Source organism: Brassica oleracea, chromosome C7, assembly GCF_000695525.1.
Source record: "Brassica oleracea var. oleracea cultivar TO1000 chromosome C7, BOL, whole genome shotgun sequence".
In the NCBI taxonomy this organism is placed as follows: domain Eukaryota; kingdom Viridiplantae; phylum Streptophyta; class Magnoliopsida; order Brassicales; family Brassicaceae; genus Brassica; species Brassica oleracea.
The window spans coordinates 36,807,649-36,826,855 of NC_027754.1; the positions used below are offsets into that span (position 1 = coordinate 36,807,649).

The 19,207-nt window shown below is 36.8% G+C and overlaps 1 protein-coding gene across 2 annotated transcripts; it reads left to right on the forward strand.

The window, feature by feature from the left end:
- The first annotated feature begins 11,904 nt into the window (after positions 1–11,904).
- On the forward strand, positions 11,905–15,031 carry LOC106302128 (indole-3-pyruvate monooxygenase YUCCA6). 2 transcript variants are annotated; one of them, XM_013738650.1, is made up of 5 exons: positions 11,905–12,643; positions 13,772–14,020; positions 14,100–14,222; positions 14,383–14,559; positions 14,762–15,031. In XM_013738650.1, exons 1-5 carry the CDS (start codon positions 11,945–11,947, stop codon positions 14,828–14,830), a joined length of 1,317 nt encoding a protein of 438 aa, XP_013594104.1. In that variant the 5' UTR covers positions 11,905–11,944; the 3' UTR covers positions 14,831–15,031. The 2 variants fall into 2 exon arrangements, with proteins under 2 accessions (XP_013594104.1, XP_013594103.1); XM_013738649.1 differs by having other exon boundaries at positions 14,383–15,027.
- Positions 15,032–19,207: the final 4,176 nt, after the last annotated feature.

Here is a 19,207-nt window from a genome sequence, read left to right on the forward strand (position 1 = left end):
TTTTTTATAAAGCTTAGAAAATCAATGGGATGATTGGTTGGTTGATACATCCTATAAAGAAAACGAAAACTATAGGTGGTTTGAATATTGTACATCGATCGATGCATGATGTAAGTTGACTATATAAAACTTGAACATGATCATTTCAAACTAAAGTATAAGTAGGTTATATGCATTTGTTATATTATAGTTAATATATTTTAAATATTACATAAGTCAACGATTCACGTTTTCGTAAAAATAAAATTCAAGTTCATTATTGGGTCGTACTCGTACGTAATAAGCTACGTTAAATATGATGTATTTTTAGGTTCATTTAATGACATTAAGTTTAAATTTGATTAAGGAAAACTCATTAATTTAACTGGAAAAGACAAGCATTAAAATAGATAGGTTTATTTAATGACATTAAGTTTAAATTTGATTAAGGAAAACTCATTAATTTAACTGGAAAAGACAAGCATTAAAATAGATAGGTTTATTTAATGACATTAAGTTTAAATTTGATTAAGGAAAACTCATTAATTTAACTGGAAAAGACAAGCATTAAAATAGATAGGTTTATTTAATGACATTAAGTTTAAATTTGATTAAGGAAAACTTATTAATTTAACTGAAAAAGACAAGCATTAAAATATGTAGCTTAATTTAATTTCTCAGTGGCATGAAAGTGTAAATAAGTTAGAAAACTTAGGGGTATTTTTTAACGAGTACTTCTCTTTTAATAATAGAGATTAATAATACGAAAACGTATTTCCATGGCTTTATATTTGATTAGAACATCGTACACGCATACATATAAGTTCTTAGTTACGCATGTAAGTTCTTTCATCATGTTAATTAGAATCCTAACCTTTGCTTTCTTCTTTGTCACAACCCCACTTAAACTTATAATCATTAGACAGATTGGGTAATTATTAGCTACCCCCATTGCTATTAGAAAACTTAGCACGATTAATTATTCGTCTCTTTGTTTTTCCTTTGCTTTATCATATTTTAAGTAAAGCAAATGAACCGGCCAGCGTGAAATTCCCTTTAAATATTGTTTAAAATAGCCAGAAGTCATTCTTCCCCACGAATGTTTCGAGAGCAGAAAAAAGAAAGGGATGTTTTTAGATAAGTGGAGCTGAGTGGGCTTGTGATTACCGATAGTTCCATCTTAATTGTATTTGTTTTTTATAAATAGTTGAATAAGCTTATCAGAAAATTAAGTCTAGCTAGTGGTATGAAATATTGTTGCCATTATCAATATCTAATCTGGACAATGCATCGATACCATCACGGTTCATGACCTCAACGAAGCCTTTGATCAAGGAATTGAAGACCACGAAAAATTGATAACGTGAAAACTCAATTCCGTAGAAGATCATGTGAAAACCTCAATTCCACATTTCCACTATCATAAAATAGTTTTAACTGGAGCGGGAGTTTAGGTTACTAAAGTTAAACAATAGCATTGCTTAAGTGTAGTTTTATGACACTGATCGCATAAGTAAACTTTTAAATAATACAGTTTAAAATAATGCGTGAAGAGAGTTCTAACGCCTAGGCTACATTATAGGCACTCCAAAGCCTACTAATGTGCCTCCTTTATACCTTTTATTGATCTCACACTTAAGTCAGTTCCCATGGCCTTTTCAGATATCAGCTTGATTATAGATTATATATTTAATATTTGCCTTATATTCCATTGATTTATATCAAACTTTATTTTTATCCTTTTTCAGCAACATACAATACATGCACATAGTTTAAGTAACCTTTATTTAAAACATGTCTAATTTTTTTGACTGAAACTTTTTTAACTTGGTTGAATAGAGGGAGAGGTGTAATCTACGAATGAATCATTTCGCCAGGTATACAAATGGAGTGTAAGTAATGTATCCATATCCAAGTGGCCACATTAGAATTAGTAATTTCGCATTGAAGGGGAATCGATCCCTAATCTAGACCAATATAATGATTTTTCATCTAGTGAAAACCAGTAAACCACCACGATGTGGTTTATTTATCCTTTATATATTAATAGGAATATATTTTTATGATATACCATTTATTTCTTAAGAATCTATAGTGTCCAAGTAAAAAGTCTGACGTATCATCATAGCTAATTTTTATCCAATGCATTATATATATAATACTTACCATTTAATGTCCACAATATATAACCAAGTTCAAATCATTAGTAAAAATAATCTTGAACCTTGACTTTGATATCTTTTCAAAATAAAATAACATATATATATGTGTCTTTCTTAAGAGTATAGTGATATATAAACTGTACAAAATTACAATTTCTTATAACAATAATGTAAAATACTATACAACTTCAATATTTATACTAGTTCATCTCTGATAATTATAATAGCGCTAAATTTATTTATAAATCATAGGACTGAGCAAACAAAAGTTCTAAATTTCACGCATTGTGTAAATATTATTGTATGATATGTATAATAAACACGCATGTCCAGTGTTCTATATGGTATGGTAGGTGATGTTATTTGTTTAACTACGTTTACGCTCAAAAAGTGCCCAAATAAACAAAACGGATTAGGTGTGTGTATTTGTCTGGCTTAGGGATCTTTTCTCCACTCGTATCTCCATCCAATGAAATCTTTCTATTGCTCATTGTGACATCCGAAATGACGATTTTTGTTTTGCACATATATATAATCGAAGGGCAAAGAGAAAACCCATTGAGATAGCAAAAGGGCATGCCAAGAAGGTTAAGAACTGTGGTGTGAAAATCAGTTACAAAAAAAAACTGTGGTGTGAATTTGTACGATATTGGTATCCTTTGTATTACTTTTTAACTAACCAATTACTCGAGTTAGTATTTAGCTCTGCAGAGTCCCATTATAGTATATCGACATGGGAAACGTTTTTCATATTGATGTATGAGTTCATAATCATATATCTGTAGAAACAACATTTCTAGTTTGGTGTTTCCTTAATTTGCAATTGGTTAATATTCACAATATTATACATGTAGCCAATCCTACCAAAATGGGTTAACTTACACTCTTGATACTTATTAGATTAGCATAGTATCTTCAGTTCTCAAACAATTTTTTTTCGTATAACTAAATTCTTCTTTGTAAAAAATCATATATAAAGATATGTTTCTCATTGATATTAATAAAGATAAGATGTTATAAAAAAAAAATGTCTCTCATTGACTTTTCATAGGTATCTCAAAGGTTATCGGGTAAAAATTTACTCTTTTCCATCAATAGCAAATAATTTCATAATAATATTTTACCAATTTATTTGAGTTGCACTAATTTTTTTTAGGAATTACATACACAACCATTTAAATGATGCATCCATTTAAATATTTATATTAACATTATGAATATATATATATATATATCTAAAGGCTTCATTATGAATATATATATATATACATCGTGCGCTATACTATATTTCTAATTAAAGCCAAAATCTATAGTACTGTTACTCATGATTAATCACTCATCAATCACCTTAATTTTATTATTATTTGTATAAATACTTTGAGAAAACAAAATTCCCTGACATATAATAAAAATATATAATCATGTGCACATAAACTAACCAGACCACGACTGAGGTGCCCGCCATCATGAGTTCGAGCCCCGGCCATCGGAATAACTTAGACCCCCTGGAGGGTACAGACGCAGGCTGGTTCCGGGCTCAGGGGGGATTAAGGCCGAAGGCCTGAACCCATCCTTGTTAAAAAAAAAAAAAAATGTGCACATAAACCCAATAAAAGCTGGCAAATAAAACGATGATTGAGGGCGAAAAATAATGTAAATGTTTAGGAAAAAATACATGAAGTACAAAGTTGCCAAGTGTGCGATCTATGTGGCTGACGGAGCACGACACTTCCTCAATACTAACTTACTAACACTCTAAAGCTTATATACACAAAAAAATTGCATTATTTTTGGCATAAAATTAAAAAAAATGTTTTAAAATAAATAAATACGAAACAAAAGAGTTAGAACATATTTTAGACACTATATAATTTAAATATTGTGTATTGATTTATTTATCTATATAGAGAGAAGTATTTGGTATGATGTTTATGTATTACATATGCACTAAAAATAGAAATATTGGGTGTGGTCGTTATAGATTGCATATGTATCTAATGCTTATTAATGCCAATATAATGCGATAAATAACTATAGTTTTGTTTCCGTAAGATTATATATGATCGTTTTAATACTACATATAAACATGCATAAATAATTACATACACATATATGATATGTTAACATAAAAAATATATCATAGAAATATAATTATCAATCTAAGAAGCATATTAATTAATATGTCCGTACATGCGTGCCGGGTCTAACCAGTAAAACTTATATACAAAAAATTGCATTATGACACTATGGAAGATGTTAATTAATTAAGAAATAGCAATTAATGAAAGTTTTTGGCATAAAACTAAAAAAAAAGAGGTACTTTAAAATATATAAATGAGAAACAAAATAGGTTAGAACATATTTTAGATTCTTTATGATTAAAATATTGTGCATTGATTTATGGGAGAATTGCCAAGTGTGACTCAAAACTTGGAGTCAAACCCAAAACAATATCCCAACTTGGGTCAAAGGCAAAAGTAACCTAAAAGGCTATTGAAATTACAACTATCCCCTTGTGACCAAACAAAAAAACGGAATTTTTTTTACGTTTCTACCCCTCGCAAGTCGTCTGTTTAGACGACTTGAAAATAAGTCGTCCAGACGACTTAACTGAAAGTCGTCTGGACAGTTAGTCTTAAACATAATTTAAAAATTTTGTAAAAAATATTTTGATAAGTGAAAAATGGGAATTATGTAATTAACATATGTCTTAGGAGGTATAAATTAAGATATAACAAATTTCAATTGTTTTCAGCATAGATGAGTGAAAGTAGTAGTGAGTCATGATATTCTTTAGTTTATGTTTCATCAACATATGTTGTAGTATTGTATGTGTTCTTAGGGTTAGATTTTGGAAAGCATTAAAACCGTTTTTGAAAATTTTTAAAATTACTTATGCGTGTTCATTTCTGTGTATAGTAAACACTATTTAAGTATAATTTGATTTTATAACGTGGTTAGTTAGTTAATCTAGTCATTTTAGTTTAGGGGTTCATTTTAGGGTCTAGGACGACTTAATATTTTGTCGTCTGAAAACAGACGACTAAATATTAAGTCGTCTGTTGTACATTATCAGCCAGAATAAGTCGTCTAAACCGGACCAAACCTTAAAGTTTACCAATGTAATTTTAAAGCTAACCGGATTATTTACCCAATATATAAGGTGATTTTTATTTTTTTGTTTCATTTTTCGCGAAATTCAGAAACCCTAACAGTTCTCCCTCTCAAAGGCGATTTCGAATTCCCACGATTTCCGAACAAACCATCGTTCTCAACATCGGCTATCTATCTCACTTCATTCTCACCGTTGTCGCCGCAGCTTCTTCTAACCCTAGCCGCGCCGATTCCTCTAAACCCTAGCGCCGCCGATTCCTCTAAACCCTAGCGCCGCCGATTCCTCTAAACCCTAGCGCCGCCGATTCCTCTAAACCCTAGCGCCGCCGATTCCTCTAAACCCTAGCGCCGCCGATTCCTCTAAACCCTAGCGCCGCCGATTCCTCTAAACCCTAGCGCCGCCGATTCCTCTAAACCCTAGCGCCGCCGATTCCTCTAAACCCTAGCGCCGCCGATTCCTCTAAACCCTAGCGCCGCCGATTCCTCTAAACCCTAGCGCCGCCGCTTCCACTATATCCGAACAAACCGTCGCCCTCGCCACCGTGGTCACCAACGTTCTAAACACTAGCGCCGCCGCTTCTTCTAAACCCTAGCGCCGCCGCTTCTTCTCTGTAAACCTTAGCGCCGTTTCTCTGTAAACCCTAACGCCGCTAAGTCATCAATCTCGAGGAAAAGATGAACATAAAACGTTGTCTCTATCAATTTACTCATTCTCACCGTTTCACGTTTATTTTTTCAGATCTATAACCGCAATGACGAGTACTCCAACTCCTTCTGCGACTGGAAGACTTGTAAGTAATTTAAGTCGTCTACTAAGTCGTCTGGACTTATATTGTTGTCTTTGATTATTTTGCAGACAAAAAGGATGGATATTCCAGAACTCCCCCGTAGGTTATACACATCAGGGGAAGAACCAGAAGCCCACAATAGCATTTCGTATCATACGGATAACAGCAAGTTGCATACTGCTCTTAGGAAAGCTCTTACTGATGACGAATTTGAAGAGCTCAAGGAGTCGAGTTTGGGAGTTTTCATCAAGTTCAAGGAGCAGGGATTTGGTTGGGCTTCAAGGCTGGTTCACTACATGCTCAGTTTCAAGCTGGACATTAAGAAGAAGTATGAGATGTGGTCTCTCGTTGGTCCAGAACCTTTGAGGTTTTCACTGTTAGAGTTTGAAAACCTCACTGGTCTAAACTGCGAGTACATCGAGGACCTTGAGACACCAAAATGTGACGTTACCCCAGAGATGGTTTCTTTCTGGGGGATGCTGGGAGTTCATCTGGAAGCTGGGCCAACTACTGATCAGATAATAGCAGCACTGAAGAGATGCGGGGATTGGTCCAGGGAAGATCGCAAGCGGCTCGCGTACCTCTCCATCTTCACTGGATTCATTGAAGGGAGAAAGTTTTCAACCGCTACACGATCTACTCTGGCAAGGCTAGTGATGGATTTAGAACGGTTTGAGAATTATCCATGGGGGAGAGTCGCGTTTAAGGTGCTGATGGACTCTTTGTGGAACAAAGAAATTGCTGGCTGTTACACCGTGGATGGGTTTATACAAGTTCTTCAGGTCTAGACGTACACAGCTATGCCGGAATTGGGTGCTAGTATTGGTGGTCCCAGAGCAGACAGTCCGTCTCCACCGATACTGGCTTACGAGGGCAGCAGAGGCCGCAGATCAATGAAAGCTGCTATCTTGAGTCAGGTATTTACTTCAATCCAAAAGACTGCGCAGACGACTTATTATAAGTCGTCTGGAAAGTCTTCCATCTGGACGACTTATTAGACGACTTATAATAAGGCGTCTGGAAAGTCTTCCCAGCTGGACGACTTATCGGACGACTTAATTAAGTCGTCTGGAAAGTCTTCCATCTGGACGACTTATTAGACGACTTATAATAAGGCGTCTGGAAAGTCTTCCCAGCTGGACGACTTATCGGACGACTTAATTAAGTCGTCTGGAAAGTCTTCCATCTGGACGACTTATTAGACGACTTATAATAAGGCGTCTGGAAAGTCTTCCCAGCTGGACGACTTATCGGACGACTTAATTAAGTCGTCTGGAAAGTCTTCCATCTGGACGACTTATTAGACGACTTATAATAAGGCGTCTGGAAAGTCTTCCCAGCTGGACGACTTATCGGACGACTTAATTAAGTCGTCTGGAAAGTCTTCCATCTGGACGACTTATTAGACGACTTATAATAAGGCGTCTGGAAAGTCTTCCCAGCTGGACGACTTATCGGACGACTTAATTAAGTCGTCTGGAAAGTCTTCCATCTGGACGACTTATTAGACGACTTATAATAAGGCGTCTGGAAAGTCTTCCCAGCTGGACGACTTATCGGACGACTTAATTAAGTCGTCTGGAAAGTCTTCCATCTGGACGACTTATTAGACGACTTATAATAAGGCGTCTGGAAAGTCTTCCCAGCTGGACGACTTATCGGACGACTTAATTAAGTCGTCTGGAAAGTCTTCCATCTGGACGACTTATTAGACGACTTATAATAAGGCGTCTGGAAAGTCTTCCCAGCTGGACGACTTATCGGACGACTTAATTAAGTCGTCTGGAAAGTCTTCCATCTGGACGACTTATTAGACGACTTATAATAAGGCGTCTGGAAAGTCTTCCCAGCTGGACGACTTATCGGACGACTTAATTAAGTCGTCTGGAAAGTCTTCCATCTGGACGACTTATTAGACGACTTATAATAAGGCGTCTGGAAAGTCTTCCCAGCTGGACGACTTATCGGACGACTTAATTAAGTCGTCTGGAAAGTCTTCCATCTGGACGACTTATTAGACGACTTATAATAAGGCGTCTGGAAAGTCTTCCCAGCTGGACGACTTATCGGACGACTTAATTAAGTCGTCTGGAAAGTCTTCCATCTGGACGACTTATTAGACGACTTATAATAAGGCGTCTGGAAAGTCTTCCCAGCTGGACGACTTATCGGACGACTTAATTAAGTCGTCTGGAAAGTCTTCCATCTGGACGACTTATTAGACGACTTATAATAAGGCGTCTGGAAAGTCTTCCCAGCTGGACGACTTATCGGACGACTTAATTAAGTCGTCTGGAAAGTCTTCCATCTGGACGACTTATTAGACGACTTATAATAAGGCGTCTGGAAAGTCTTCCCAGCTGGACGACTTATCGGACGACTTAATTAAGTCGTCTGGAAAGTCTTCCATCTGGACGACTTATTAGACGACTTATAATAAGGCGTCTGGAAAGTCTTCCCAGCTGGACGACTTATCGGACGACTTAATTAAGTCGTCTGGAAAGTCTTCCATCTGGACGACTTATTAGACGACTTATAATAAGGCGTCTGGAAAGTCTTCCCAGCTGGACGACTTATCGGACGACTTAATTAAGTCGTCTGGAAAGTCTTCCATCTGGACGACTTATTAGACGACTTATAATAAGGCGTCTGGAAAGTCTTCCCAGCTGGACGACTTATCGGACGACTTAATTAAGTCGTCTGGAAAGTCTTCCATCTGGACGACTTATTAGACGACTTATAATAAGGCGTCTGGAAAGTCTTCCCAGCTGGACGACTTATCGGACGACTTAATTAAGTCGTCTGGAAAGTCTTCCATCTGGACGACTTATTAGACGACTTATAATAAGGCGTCTGGAAAGTCTTCCCAGCTGGACGACTTATCGGACGACTTAATTAAGTCGTCTGGAAAGTCTTCCATCTGGACGACTTATTAGACGACTTATAATAAGGCGTCTGGAAAGTCTTCCCAGCTGGACGACTTATCGGACGACTTAATTAAGTCGTCTGGAAAGTCTTCCATCTGGACGACTTATTAGACGACTTATAATAAGGCGTCTGGAAAGTCTTCCCAGCTGGACGACTTATCGGACGACTTAATTAAGTCGTCTGGAAAGTCTTCCATCTGGACGACTTATTAGACGACTTATAATAAGGCGTCTGGAAAGTCTTCCCAGCTGGACGACTTATCGGACGACTTAATTAAGTCGTCTGGAAAGTCTTCCATCTGGACGACTTATTAGACGACTTATAATAAGGCGTCTGGAAAGTCTTCCCAGCTGGACGACTTATCGGACGACTTAATTAAGTCGTCTGGAAAGTCTTCCATCTGGACGACTTATTAGACGACTTATAATAAGGCGTCTGGAAAGTCTTCCCAGCTGGACGACTTATCGGACGACTTAATTAAGTCGTCTGGAAAGTCTTCCATCTGGACGACTTATTAGACGACTTATAATAAGGCGTCTGGAAAGTCTTCCCAGCTGGACGACTTATCGGACGACTTAATTAAGTCGTCTGGAAAGTCTTCCATCTGGACGACTTATTAGACGACTATATATATATATATATATATATATATAATTTATCAAATAGACTTTTATTTCTGTCATATAGGTGACAATTTCTTCTTTTTAGTTTCTAGCAACATTGTACTTTAAATTTTTAATGCAAAAACTTGATATAAATCTGATTTTCATAGTAGCATACTAGCATTTGTGAAATTTTTAAATAATATGGATCAAAAAGTTACCAAACAGTCACATATAATATATATAGAAAAAATCGAATTGTCGTTGTCTTTGTATTCAGAGGAACGTTCCTCCCAAAACCATTAACAATTTCATGACATAAAGTGGAGAAGAAGCAGTTGATGGGGTAACCGACTGCAAATTGAATATGTTGTGGACTAGATCTTTATTGAAAATTTTGAAAATTTGTAGGTTGGCCGGCTATTGTATATGTTGTGGGCTAGATTTTCGTCTTTGAGACTAGTATAATTTGTTCACCATAGATTATATATTGTTAAATGAAAAATTATGATAACTTAAAAAAAAAATTATGATAACTTTGTTTTTTGGGTTTATTGGTGGAATAACCAAAAAAGAAAAAGGAAATTAAAATTTTAGTGAAAGGGGAAGAGAGAGATATGAAGAGAAAGGAAGAGACATGGTGAGATTTAGTTAGATAGTGAATTGCGTTTTTTTTTGCGTTATTGAGTCTAATTTACCTTCTTGTTCTTTTAGAATAAAATTATGATGCTTTTTTTACCAAAAAAAAAAGATGATACTTTGTTAATGGCATATAATAAGAACTGATGTAGTAGACACAAAACTACAAATACTCTATATTGTATATTAAACTTTTATTATTATTTTTTTTTAACGCTGATTTATTACGGCATTACAATTATGAGAAAGATTACATAGACGATTTGACAACCGACAATACTACCTGATTTATGAGGATCTACGCCTAACTGCATCACTTGAGTCGTCCTATGAAGATCCACGCCTGACTGGATTTACTTGCACCATGTTGAAGATCCCTTGTAAGTCTTTCTTCCGTCAGTAATAAATCGCTCTCTCCGGGACTTGAAACCTGGATTTCCTGTATTCTGCAATAAATTGCATAGTCTGAGATTCGAACCCCATACCTGGGTGTAAAAGCCTTTAAACCTTAACTATTAGGCTACAGTGCTTCCACAAACTTTTATTATTTGTGGAGACACTAAGGACATTTCCAATGATTCTCTATAATTTTCTCTATAATTTCCACTAAAATAGAGTAATTATATTATAGAATTAGTTTTGCTTCAATAGTTAACTCTATAATAGTGGAATATAAAGGAATGTTGCTTATCTACTCCAAATATAGAGTAAAAAACAACATTGCTATATATTTTACTCTATTATAGAGCAACTCTATTATATAGTTAATCATTGAAGTAAAACCAATTCTATATGAGTTACTCTATTTTAGTGGAAATTATAGAAGAAATTATAAAACAAGTGATCATAAGACCATCTCCAATGATACACAAAAGTTTCTTCTAAATTTCATTCTAAATGGAGTAACTATATTATTTGCTCTAATGGTTCACTTTATAACAGAGAGTGAAATATAGAATAATTCTATTTTAGCGTAAAATATCGATAAATTTTGTGCGTCTCGTTAGAGATGCCTCACAGAATCAAAAGATTACTTGCATCAATCTTCGAGATTTCAATGAGGTAAAGAGTCAAAAAAGTGTAGTGGCACACAAAAAATCTCATAGGTGGGAAAAAAAAAAAAGAGAACTCCATTAAATATATAAACTCCTACTTAAGTATTTTAAACACATATATATACACACACATATGAGAGATAGTCACATCATAAGTCACAACTAACAATTTATATATATCTCTCTCTCTTCTATAAGTTTTAATGGTGATTTAAGAGACCCGTAGTTCTCTCAGCCTCTGATCATCATCCGGTTTCTACTCTCAGCAAAACACAAATCAACGATAATATCTCACTCTCTTTACTCATTCTTCTTATTTGGATAAGATTTGCTCTCCCTCATTTTCAGCAGACTCAATCCAAACCCTAACCTCTTTGATTCCCATCGCATAATATTAATTATTCTCTTCAAAAAATCAATTATAAATATTTTGAAGAAACACCTTTCTTCACCATCCCTCTTTTTATTCTTACTCCACGCTTTAAATGTCAAATGGTTCAATCTGTCCTTTGCCCTTAAATACTGTCACCATAATTTCTATACTCTAAACACTTCTCGTATTCTCTTAAGAATAAGTACTTAAAATACATTACAAATACACACCAAGCCCCTCCTATATATATATGCATTAAAAACAAGAGAATAAAAGAGAAACGATTCTTGGTTTAGCTTTCTTGATGGATTGGAAGAAAGAGATGGAAGGTAAACTAGCGAATGACTACTTGTCCTCCAACCACGGCATGATGACGTCACAACGCCGCATCTGCGTCTTCACCGGTCCGGTGATCGTAGGCGCCGGACCGTCGGGACTAGCGACGGCGGCTTGTCTCAAAGAGAAAGGTATAGCTTCGGTATTACTCGAGAGATCAAACTGCATAGCGTCACTGTGGCAGCTCAAGACATACGACCGCCTTAGTCTCCACCTTCCAAAGCAATTCTGTGAGCTTCCGCTTAAGCCCTTTCCCGCTGACTTCCCAACTTATCCGACAAAACAGCAGTTCATCGAGTACCTCGAGGATTACGCTCGTAGGTTCGATATACGACCGGAGTTTGGTCAGACGGTCGAGTCGGCGGAGTTTGATGAGAAACTCGGGATGTGGCGAGTGAGGAGCGTGGGTAAAGAAGGCATGACGGAGTATGTTTGCCGGTGGTTGGTGGCTGCGACGGGGGAGAATGCAGAGCCGGTTGTCCCTAGGTTTGAGGGGATGGAGAAGTTTGCGGCCACGGGGGTCGTTAAGCACACGAGTCATTATAAGACCGGTGGAGATTTCGCAGGAAAAAGGGTTTTGGTCATCGGATGTGGAAACTCCGGCATGGAGGTTTGTTTGGATCTATGCAACTTCGGTGCTCAGCCTTCTCTCGTTGTCAGAGACGCTGTGAGTATTTTTTTCTTATTTTAAGAAGTTTTGAAATTAATTAAATCAACGTTTTCTTATGCGTATCCGATATTAGTTTTTTTTTGGCTCTTTCATGTTTGGTAGTGTTCTTCAGAAGAATCACATAATATATATATATTTTAATTCGTGTTGATCTTCTGATATTCCTCACTTATTTTTCAAACTCAAGATATTACCTACTTTCAAGTTCAAAAGAAAAAATATATATTACCTACACTTTTCATGATTCTGTGTTTTCCTGATTTTTTTCTCGAAATCGATATAATAGATTATTTGATTTTTGATTGTACAAGATAATATCCCGTAACCCGCGCGTTTATGAATATGTTTTAAGTTAAAACGAATTTTAGAGAGAACAAAAATATGTTCCTCAAATACTTGAAAAGATGAAAAGAACTTTTAAAACACATTAACACTCATCATTCAATCTTAAACATCATTAACTTGAAGATGTTTTTCCAAAAGTTTCTTTAGTCTTCTTATTAATCGAATCCCTTTAACAAGATTTTATCAATAATAATAAGTGTTTCAGAACATCTATTTCGTTTGTACTATTTTCATAAAGAACCCAATTATTTATATATACAAACTAATTGTAGTTAATCATTAGTGTGTTTCTAATACTAGCTGGAGATTTCAGAATAATCTTTCGTGCACGCTGTTTAATTTTTGTGTGCTTTTACAGTAACAATTTGAAAATAATTTATACTTCTTTTGCTTTTCAGTTTGATAATATTCACATTTGATTTTTTTATTAATCTGTTTTTTACTTACTGAAAATGTAAAGGATGGTATTCATCCTTAAGATTTTATTCTGTCTTTTTAGGCCCTTGTGACTTCAAGTTCCAACAATTTGTTTATGTAGTTTTTTATATAAATAAAGAGGTTTACCTAATTTCTGTAATTCGGAAATACTATTTTTATAGTATTTGTAGAGAATGAGAACTATAAGAATATAAACTTTATTGGGATTATCACAAGCACGCGCAAACATTCTCACAAAAATCATAGTCTCTAAACATTATAAATATAGATATAATATGATTTTCTCTTCTGAGGTTTATAAATCCATAGTATTTGCTAATTGTTTATTTTTAACTGGTGAAGGTGCACGTCCTACCACGAGAGATGTTGGGTACTTCAACTTTTGGATTGTCCATGTTGTTACTCAAATGGTTGCCCATCCGACTTGTTGACCGTTTCCTCTTGGTTGTTTCCCGGTTCATACTCGGGGATACCACCCTGTTAGGTCTTAACCGACCCCGGTTAGGTCCATTGGAGCTCAAAAATCTCACCGGCAAAACCCCGGTTCTCGACGTGGGGACGCTTGCCAAGATCAAAACAGGAGATATTAAGGTACCGTATATCTCAATCATATATATTTACACTAATAACCGGTTTATTGATTGTGATATTTGATTTGTAATAACAAAAGGTGTGTTCCGGGATAAGAAGGTTAAAACGGCACGAAGTTGAGTTCGATAACGGGAAAAAGGAGAGATTTGATGCCATAATATTGGCAACTGGCTACAAAAGCAACGTACCCTCTTGGCTAAAGGTAGTCAATAATGATAATATAGTTATTTTACATATGTTCACTTTTCCTTAAAACGATCATTAAAATCTTTATTAAAATTATCCTTTCGTAAGAATATACAAATATATATTTATCAAGAGGTCGCATTACATCTTTTTCTAATAAACAAATAATTTTGCAGGAGAATAAAATGTTTAGTAAGAAAGATGGATTCCCAATGCAAGAGTTTCCGGAGGGATGGAGAGGGGAATGTGGGCTATATGCGGTGGGGTTCACAAAACGTGGGATTTCGGGAGCATCAATGGATGCAAAGAGAATAGCTCAAGATATATACGAGTGTTCAAGAAAATCTGATCAAGCCCATAGACATATCCAAGTGTTCATGTCAAGTAAACCTGATCAAGCGTAAAGTAGATTAATAATAAACGGTTGAGTGATGAAAGGTTTCTGTCAAGAAAAAATACATAACTTGAAGACGGGTAGCGATCAAAGAAGAAAATTGATGGTTTGGGTTTCAAGGGGAGGATGGGGGCGTGATGTAAATTAAGACTTATCTCCAGCTGCAATGCAAATTGGGGAAAGAAAAAATGAAAATGAAATTTAGTGAGAGTGATCGTGGTGGGAATTGATGATCATCTGCCCCAAGAAGAGGAGGGGACCCTCTCTCTCTCTTTGCATGCTTATAACCCACTTTGTAAATCTTTCTATACTTTCTTTCTATGTTTCATTTTCTTTATTGTAGTTTCCTTAGTTAGGTATGCTATTTGTTTTTCTTAGCTTTTTCGGTTCAATATTTTTGGTAGAGTATTGTCGTGATTGTTTTTTGTTATATACATAATATTTGTTTAACTAAAACTCTTGCCTTTTGTAACTAACATAATAGTAAGTGAATTGTTAAAAATATAAATAAAAAGCTTTAAACATGTCCAATTAGAATGTGTCAATGAAACTTCGTTGTCGAAATGATTTCATTCCCTAGTAGAAGTATCATAGATATGGACCACTGTGTTGTACATTCGTCAGAAATTAAGACCTGCACATTTATAATTCTGCTGACCCCTTTTTCCAATTATAGCTAGATGTACGGTCTCCACATGATTTTTTTTTGTCATATTTTAGAATTAAACTAGCTATAAATCTATCGTAGATCTCATGTCAAAATAGAATGTTCCGTTTAGATTTCATCATGGATTTGTTATCTTGGCCGTATTAGTAGGATCTTGCGTATAAAATATATTTCATAAAAATCAGCAAAACAGTTGTGAATCCGTATATTCTACGACGGGAAAATAAACCTACCATGTCAGGTATGATTTGCAGCAACCGAGGTCAAACAGATAATCAAAACACTACAAGAAAACACAATATTCACTATTGGACCGTATGAGGCCCTAGTCGTTAAACCGTTGTAATTATGTTTTATGTAACCTATGTGACCTCTTGTATATAAGGCACAGCCTTCACAACGTATCAAACAAGAATCATCTTTATACTACTAAGAGTTCTTGACATGGTATCAGAGCATTAAACTTAACTTCAAATTCTAGGTTTTCTGGTTAACCGATTCATCTATAATTCTTTTCTTCTCTCTTTGACCTAAGCTGGCTGATTATTCTATCGAAAGCTTCTTCTAAAAACATGCTGAAATCAACTGATTCTGAAACTTCAGATCAGTCTAGGGTTCATAATGAACATATTCGACGTACGATCTCACCATACGATCTCACCGCCGGTGATAATCCCGGTCATACGATCTCGCGTCCGGCGCTACGTGGAACCAACTACGACGAGTGGTCCGCAAATATTTGCTTGGCTTTGAAAGAAAGAAAGAAATTTGGCTTTGCAGACGGATCTCTTCCAAAACCGTCTGAAGACTCTGATGATTATGAGATTGGTGCACGAACAACGCATTAGTCGTGTCCTGGATAAAGCTTACCATCGAAGAATCTCTGTGTTCAACTCTTTCTCACAGTGACGATGCTTCTAGCTTGTGGATGCAGATCCAAAAACGGTTTGCAATGAAGAATGGGCAGAGAGTTCAAGGGCTTAAAACTGAGCTCGCTAACTGTAGATAACAAGGGACACCAATCAAAACATACTTCGGTAAACTGACAAAGTTATGGACAAACTTGGCTGATTATCAGCAAGCAAAAACAATGGAAGATATAGCAAAAGAACGTGAGGAAGTCAAACTTCGTCAGTTTCTTATGGGAATTGACGACTCGCTATACGGTGCTGTGAAATCTTCACTCTTATCACGCACGCCACTTCCATCACTAGACGAAGCCTACAACATCCTTATTCAAGATGAGGAATCAAAATTGTTGGCTAAGCTTCACGAAGACAGGAAAGAAGGTGTAAGTTTTGCGGTTCAGACGCAGACTCGCTCTCGCCAGTCAACTGATACACGAGGAGGTTCCTTGATCTGCACTCTATGTGGCAAAAATGGCCATCTTGCTGAAAACTACTTCAAAAAGATCGGGTATCCTGCCTGGTGGGGTCAACGTGCGCGGAACAAACCAGGTTTCTCGTCAACTACACCTTTTGGGAGTGGAGGCGCTCGTCCAAAATCTGACATTGCGCGTGTCAATCACGTCGCTGCTGCAGTTTCTCCCGCCTCACTCAACTCGGCAATCAACTCATCGGATCGAGTTGGCTTCAGTGGTTTAAGCGATACTCAATGGAAGACGTTGGTTCACATGCTTAATGATCACAAAGCCAGTTCGCATGGTCACTCCTCAGGTACATCTTTTCTCGAGTCTTGGATCATTGACACTGGAGTTTCGAATCACATGACTGGAACCATTGAATATTTGTCTGATTTGCGTGATATGGCACCCATGTTGATCAAACTTCCTGATGGGAGATTCACGACATCAACAAAATATGGATCAGTCTCTGTTGGTTCATCGCTTATACTACAAAACGTTTTCTTCGTCGATGGCCTGCATTGTCATCTGATTTCAGTGTCTCATCTAACTCGTGATAAGAAGTGCATCTTTCAGAAATCTGATCGTCTTTGTGTTGTTCAGGATCGCATCACACGGTTGCTGATTGGAGCGGGTGAGCAGTTGAATGGGCTTTATTTTTTCAGAGGAATGAATGTGGCAGCGGCTGTCACACAAGCGGATACAACTTCGTCGAAGCTCTAGCAAAGCCTTTCTTCAAAATCTTTAGAGTTATTGCATTTTTATGATTTCAGTACTGGTGTTTTTGATTCTAAGACATGTGAAGTTTGTATTCGTGCAAAACAAACTCGCGATTATTTTCCGTTAAGCAGTAATAAAACAACTATGGTTTTTGAGTTAGTTCAATGTGATCTCTGGGGTCCTTACAGAACTACATCCATCTGTGGCTCCAAATACTTTCTCACTATTCTCGATGATTACTCTCGTGCTGTTTGGATCTATCTTCTTCCATCTAAGCGCGACGCACCAAAACATTTACGAGATTTCATCGCTTTGGTAGAAAGGCAATTCAACACTCATGTTAAAACCATACGTAGTGACAACGGATCAGAGTTCGTATGCATGACAAATTTTTTCCGAGAAAAAGGAATCATTCATGATACTTCATGTGTTGGAACTCCACAACAGAATGGTAGGGTTGAGCGTAAACATCGTCATCTGCTCAATGTCGCCCGCGCTCTTAGATTCCAAGCCTCTCTTCCGGTCGAGTTTTGGAGCTACTGTGCAATGGCTGCTGTTTATTTGATCAATCGGACACCAACTGTAGTACTTAACGGCAAAACACCATATGAGCTTCTTTACAAGAAAGCACCTCCGATGAATCATATCAAAGTCTTTGGATGTCTCTGTTATGTCCATAACCAAAAGCATGGAGGAGACAAGTTCGCAAGTCGCACCACAAAATCGATCTTTCTTGGATATCCTTTTGGGAAGATAGGTTGGCGTGTGTATAATCTGGAAACTGGTATAATCTCAGTCTCCCGCGATGTGATCTTCTGTGAAACCGAGTTCCCTATGTCTCAAACTTTGGAGTCGAGTTCGCTTGAGATTACTACGTCTCCTGCAGCTTCATATTTTGAATTTTTTTATGATGAAGTTTCAGCAACGACACAACCACTTCCTCCATCTGTGGTCACTCCTCAAACAATGGAAACGCCAATACCAGCTGCTGAATCCTTAATGGAAAATGAAAATCCCGCTGATTTTCATTCCTCTCCCTTAACTGAAGAAGACAACGATATCTCTTCTTCACGGACTATGGATTCAAAAACTTCAATAGTTAATCTTGTACCACAGACAACCTCAGCCGAGCCTGAAGCTCTAGGACGAGGTCAGCAAATCAAAAAGCCCCCTACAAAGCTTGCAGATCACGTTACTACTCTTCTTCATCAGCCATATCCTTCTCCAACGCCATATCCTATTGACAATTATATCTCCAGTGCTCGGTTCTCCAATGGCTATCAAACATATCTTTTAGCCATCACCTCAACTCGGGAACCGTTAAGCTACAAAGAGGCTGTTGAAGATGAACTCTGGCGCGACTCCGTGGCTAATGAAATTTTTGCACTCAAAGATCGTGATACATGGACCGTTGTTGATCTTCCTTCAGACAAGAAAGCTCTCAACTGTATGTGGGTTTTTCGTTTGAAATTCAATGCAGACGGAACTATCCGAATACGCAAATCTCGTCTGGTGGTATGTGGAAATAATCAAACTGAAGGTATTGAATACACAGAAACCTTCGCTCCTGTTGCAAAAATGGTTACCGTTCGAACGTTTCTCCAGCAAGCTGTTTCTTTGGATTGGGAAGTTTATCAAATGGACGTACACAATGCATTTCTTCACGGTGATCTTGATGAAGAAGTGTACATGCAATTTCCACTTGGTTTCCGCACTAACGACAAGAACAAGGTTTGTCGTTTGCATAAATCCCTATACGGACTTAAGCAATCACCTAGGTGTCGGTTTGCGAAGCTTGAAACTGCCTTGGTCGATTATGGTTTCGTTCGGAATGAGAAGGACTATTCTTTATTCACT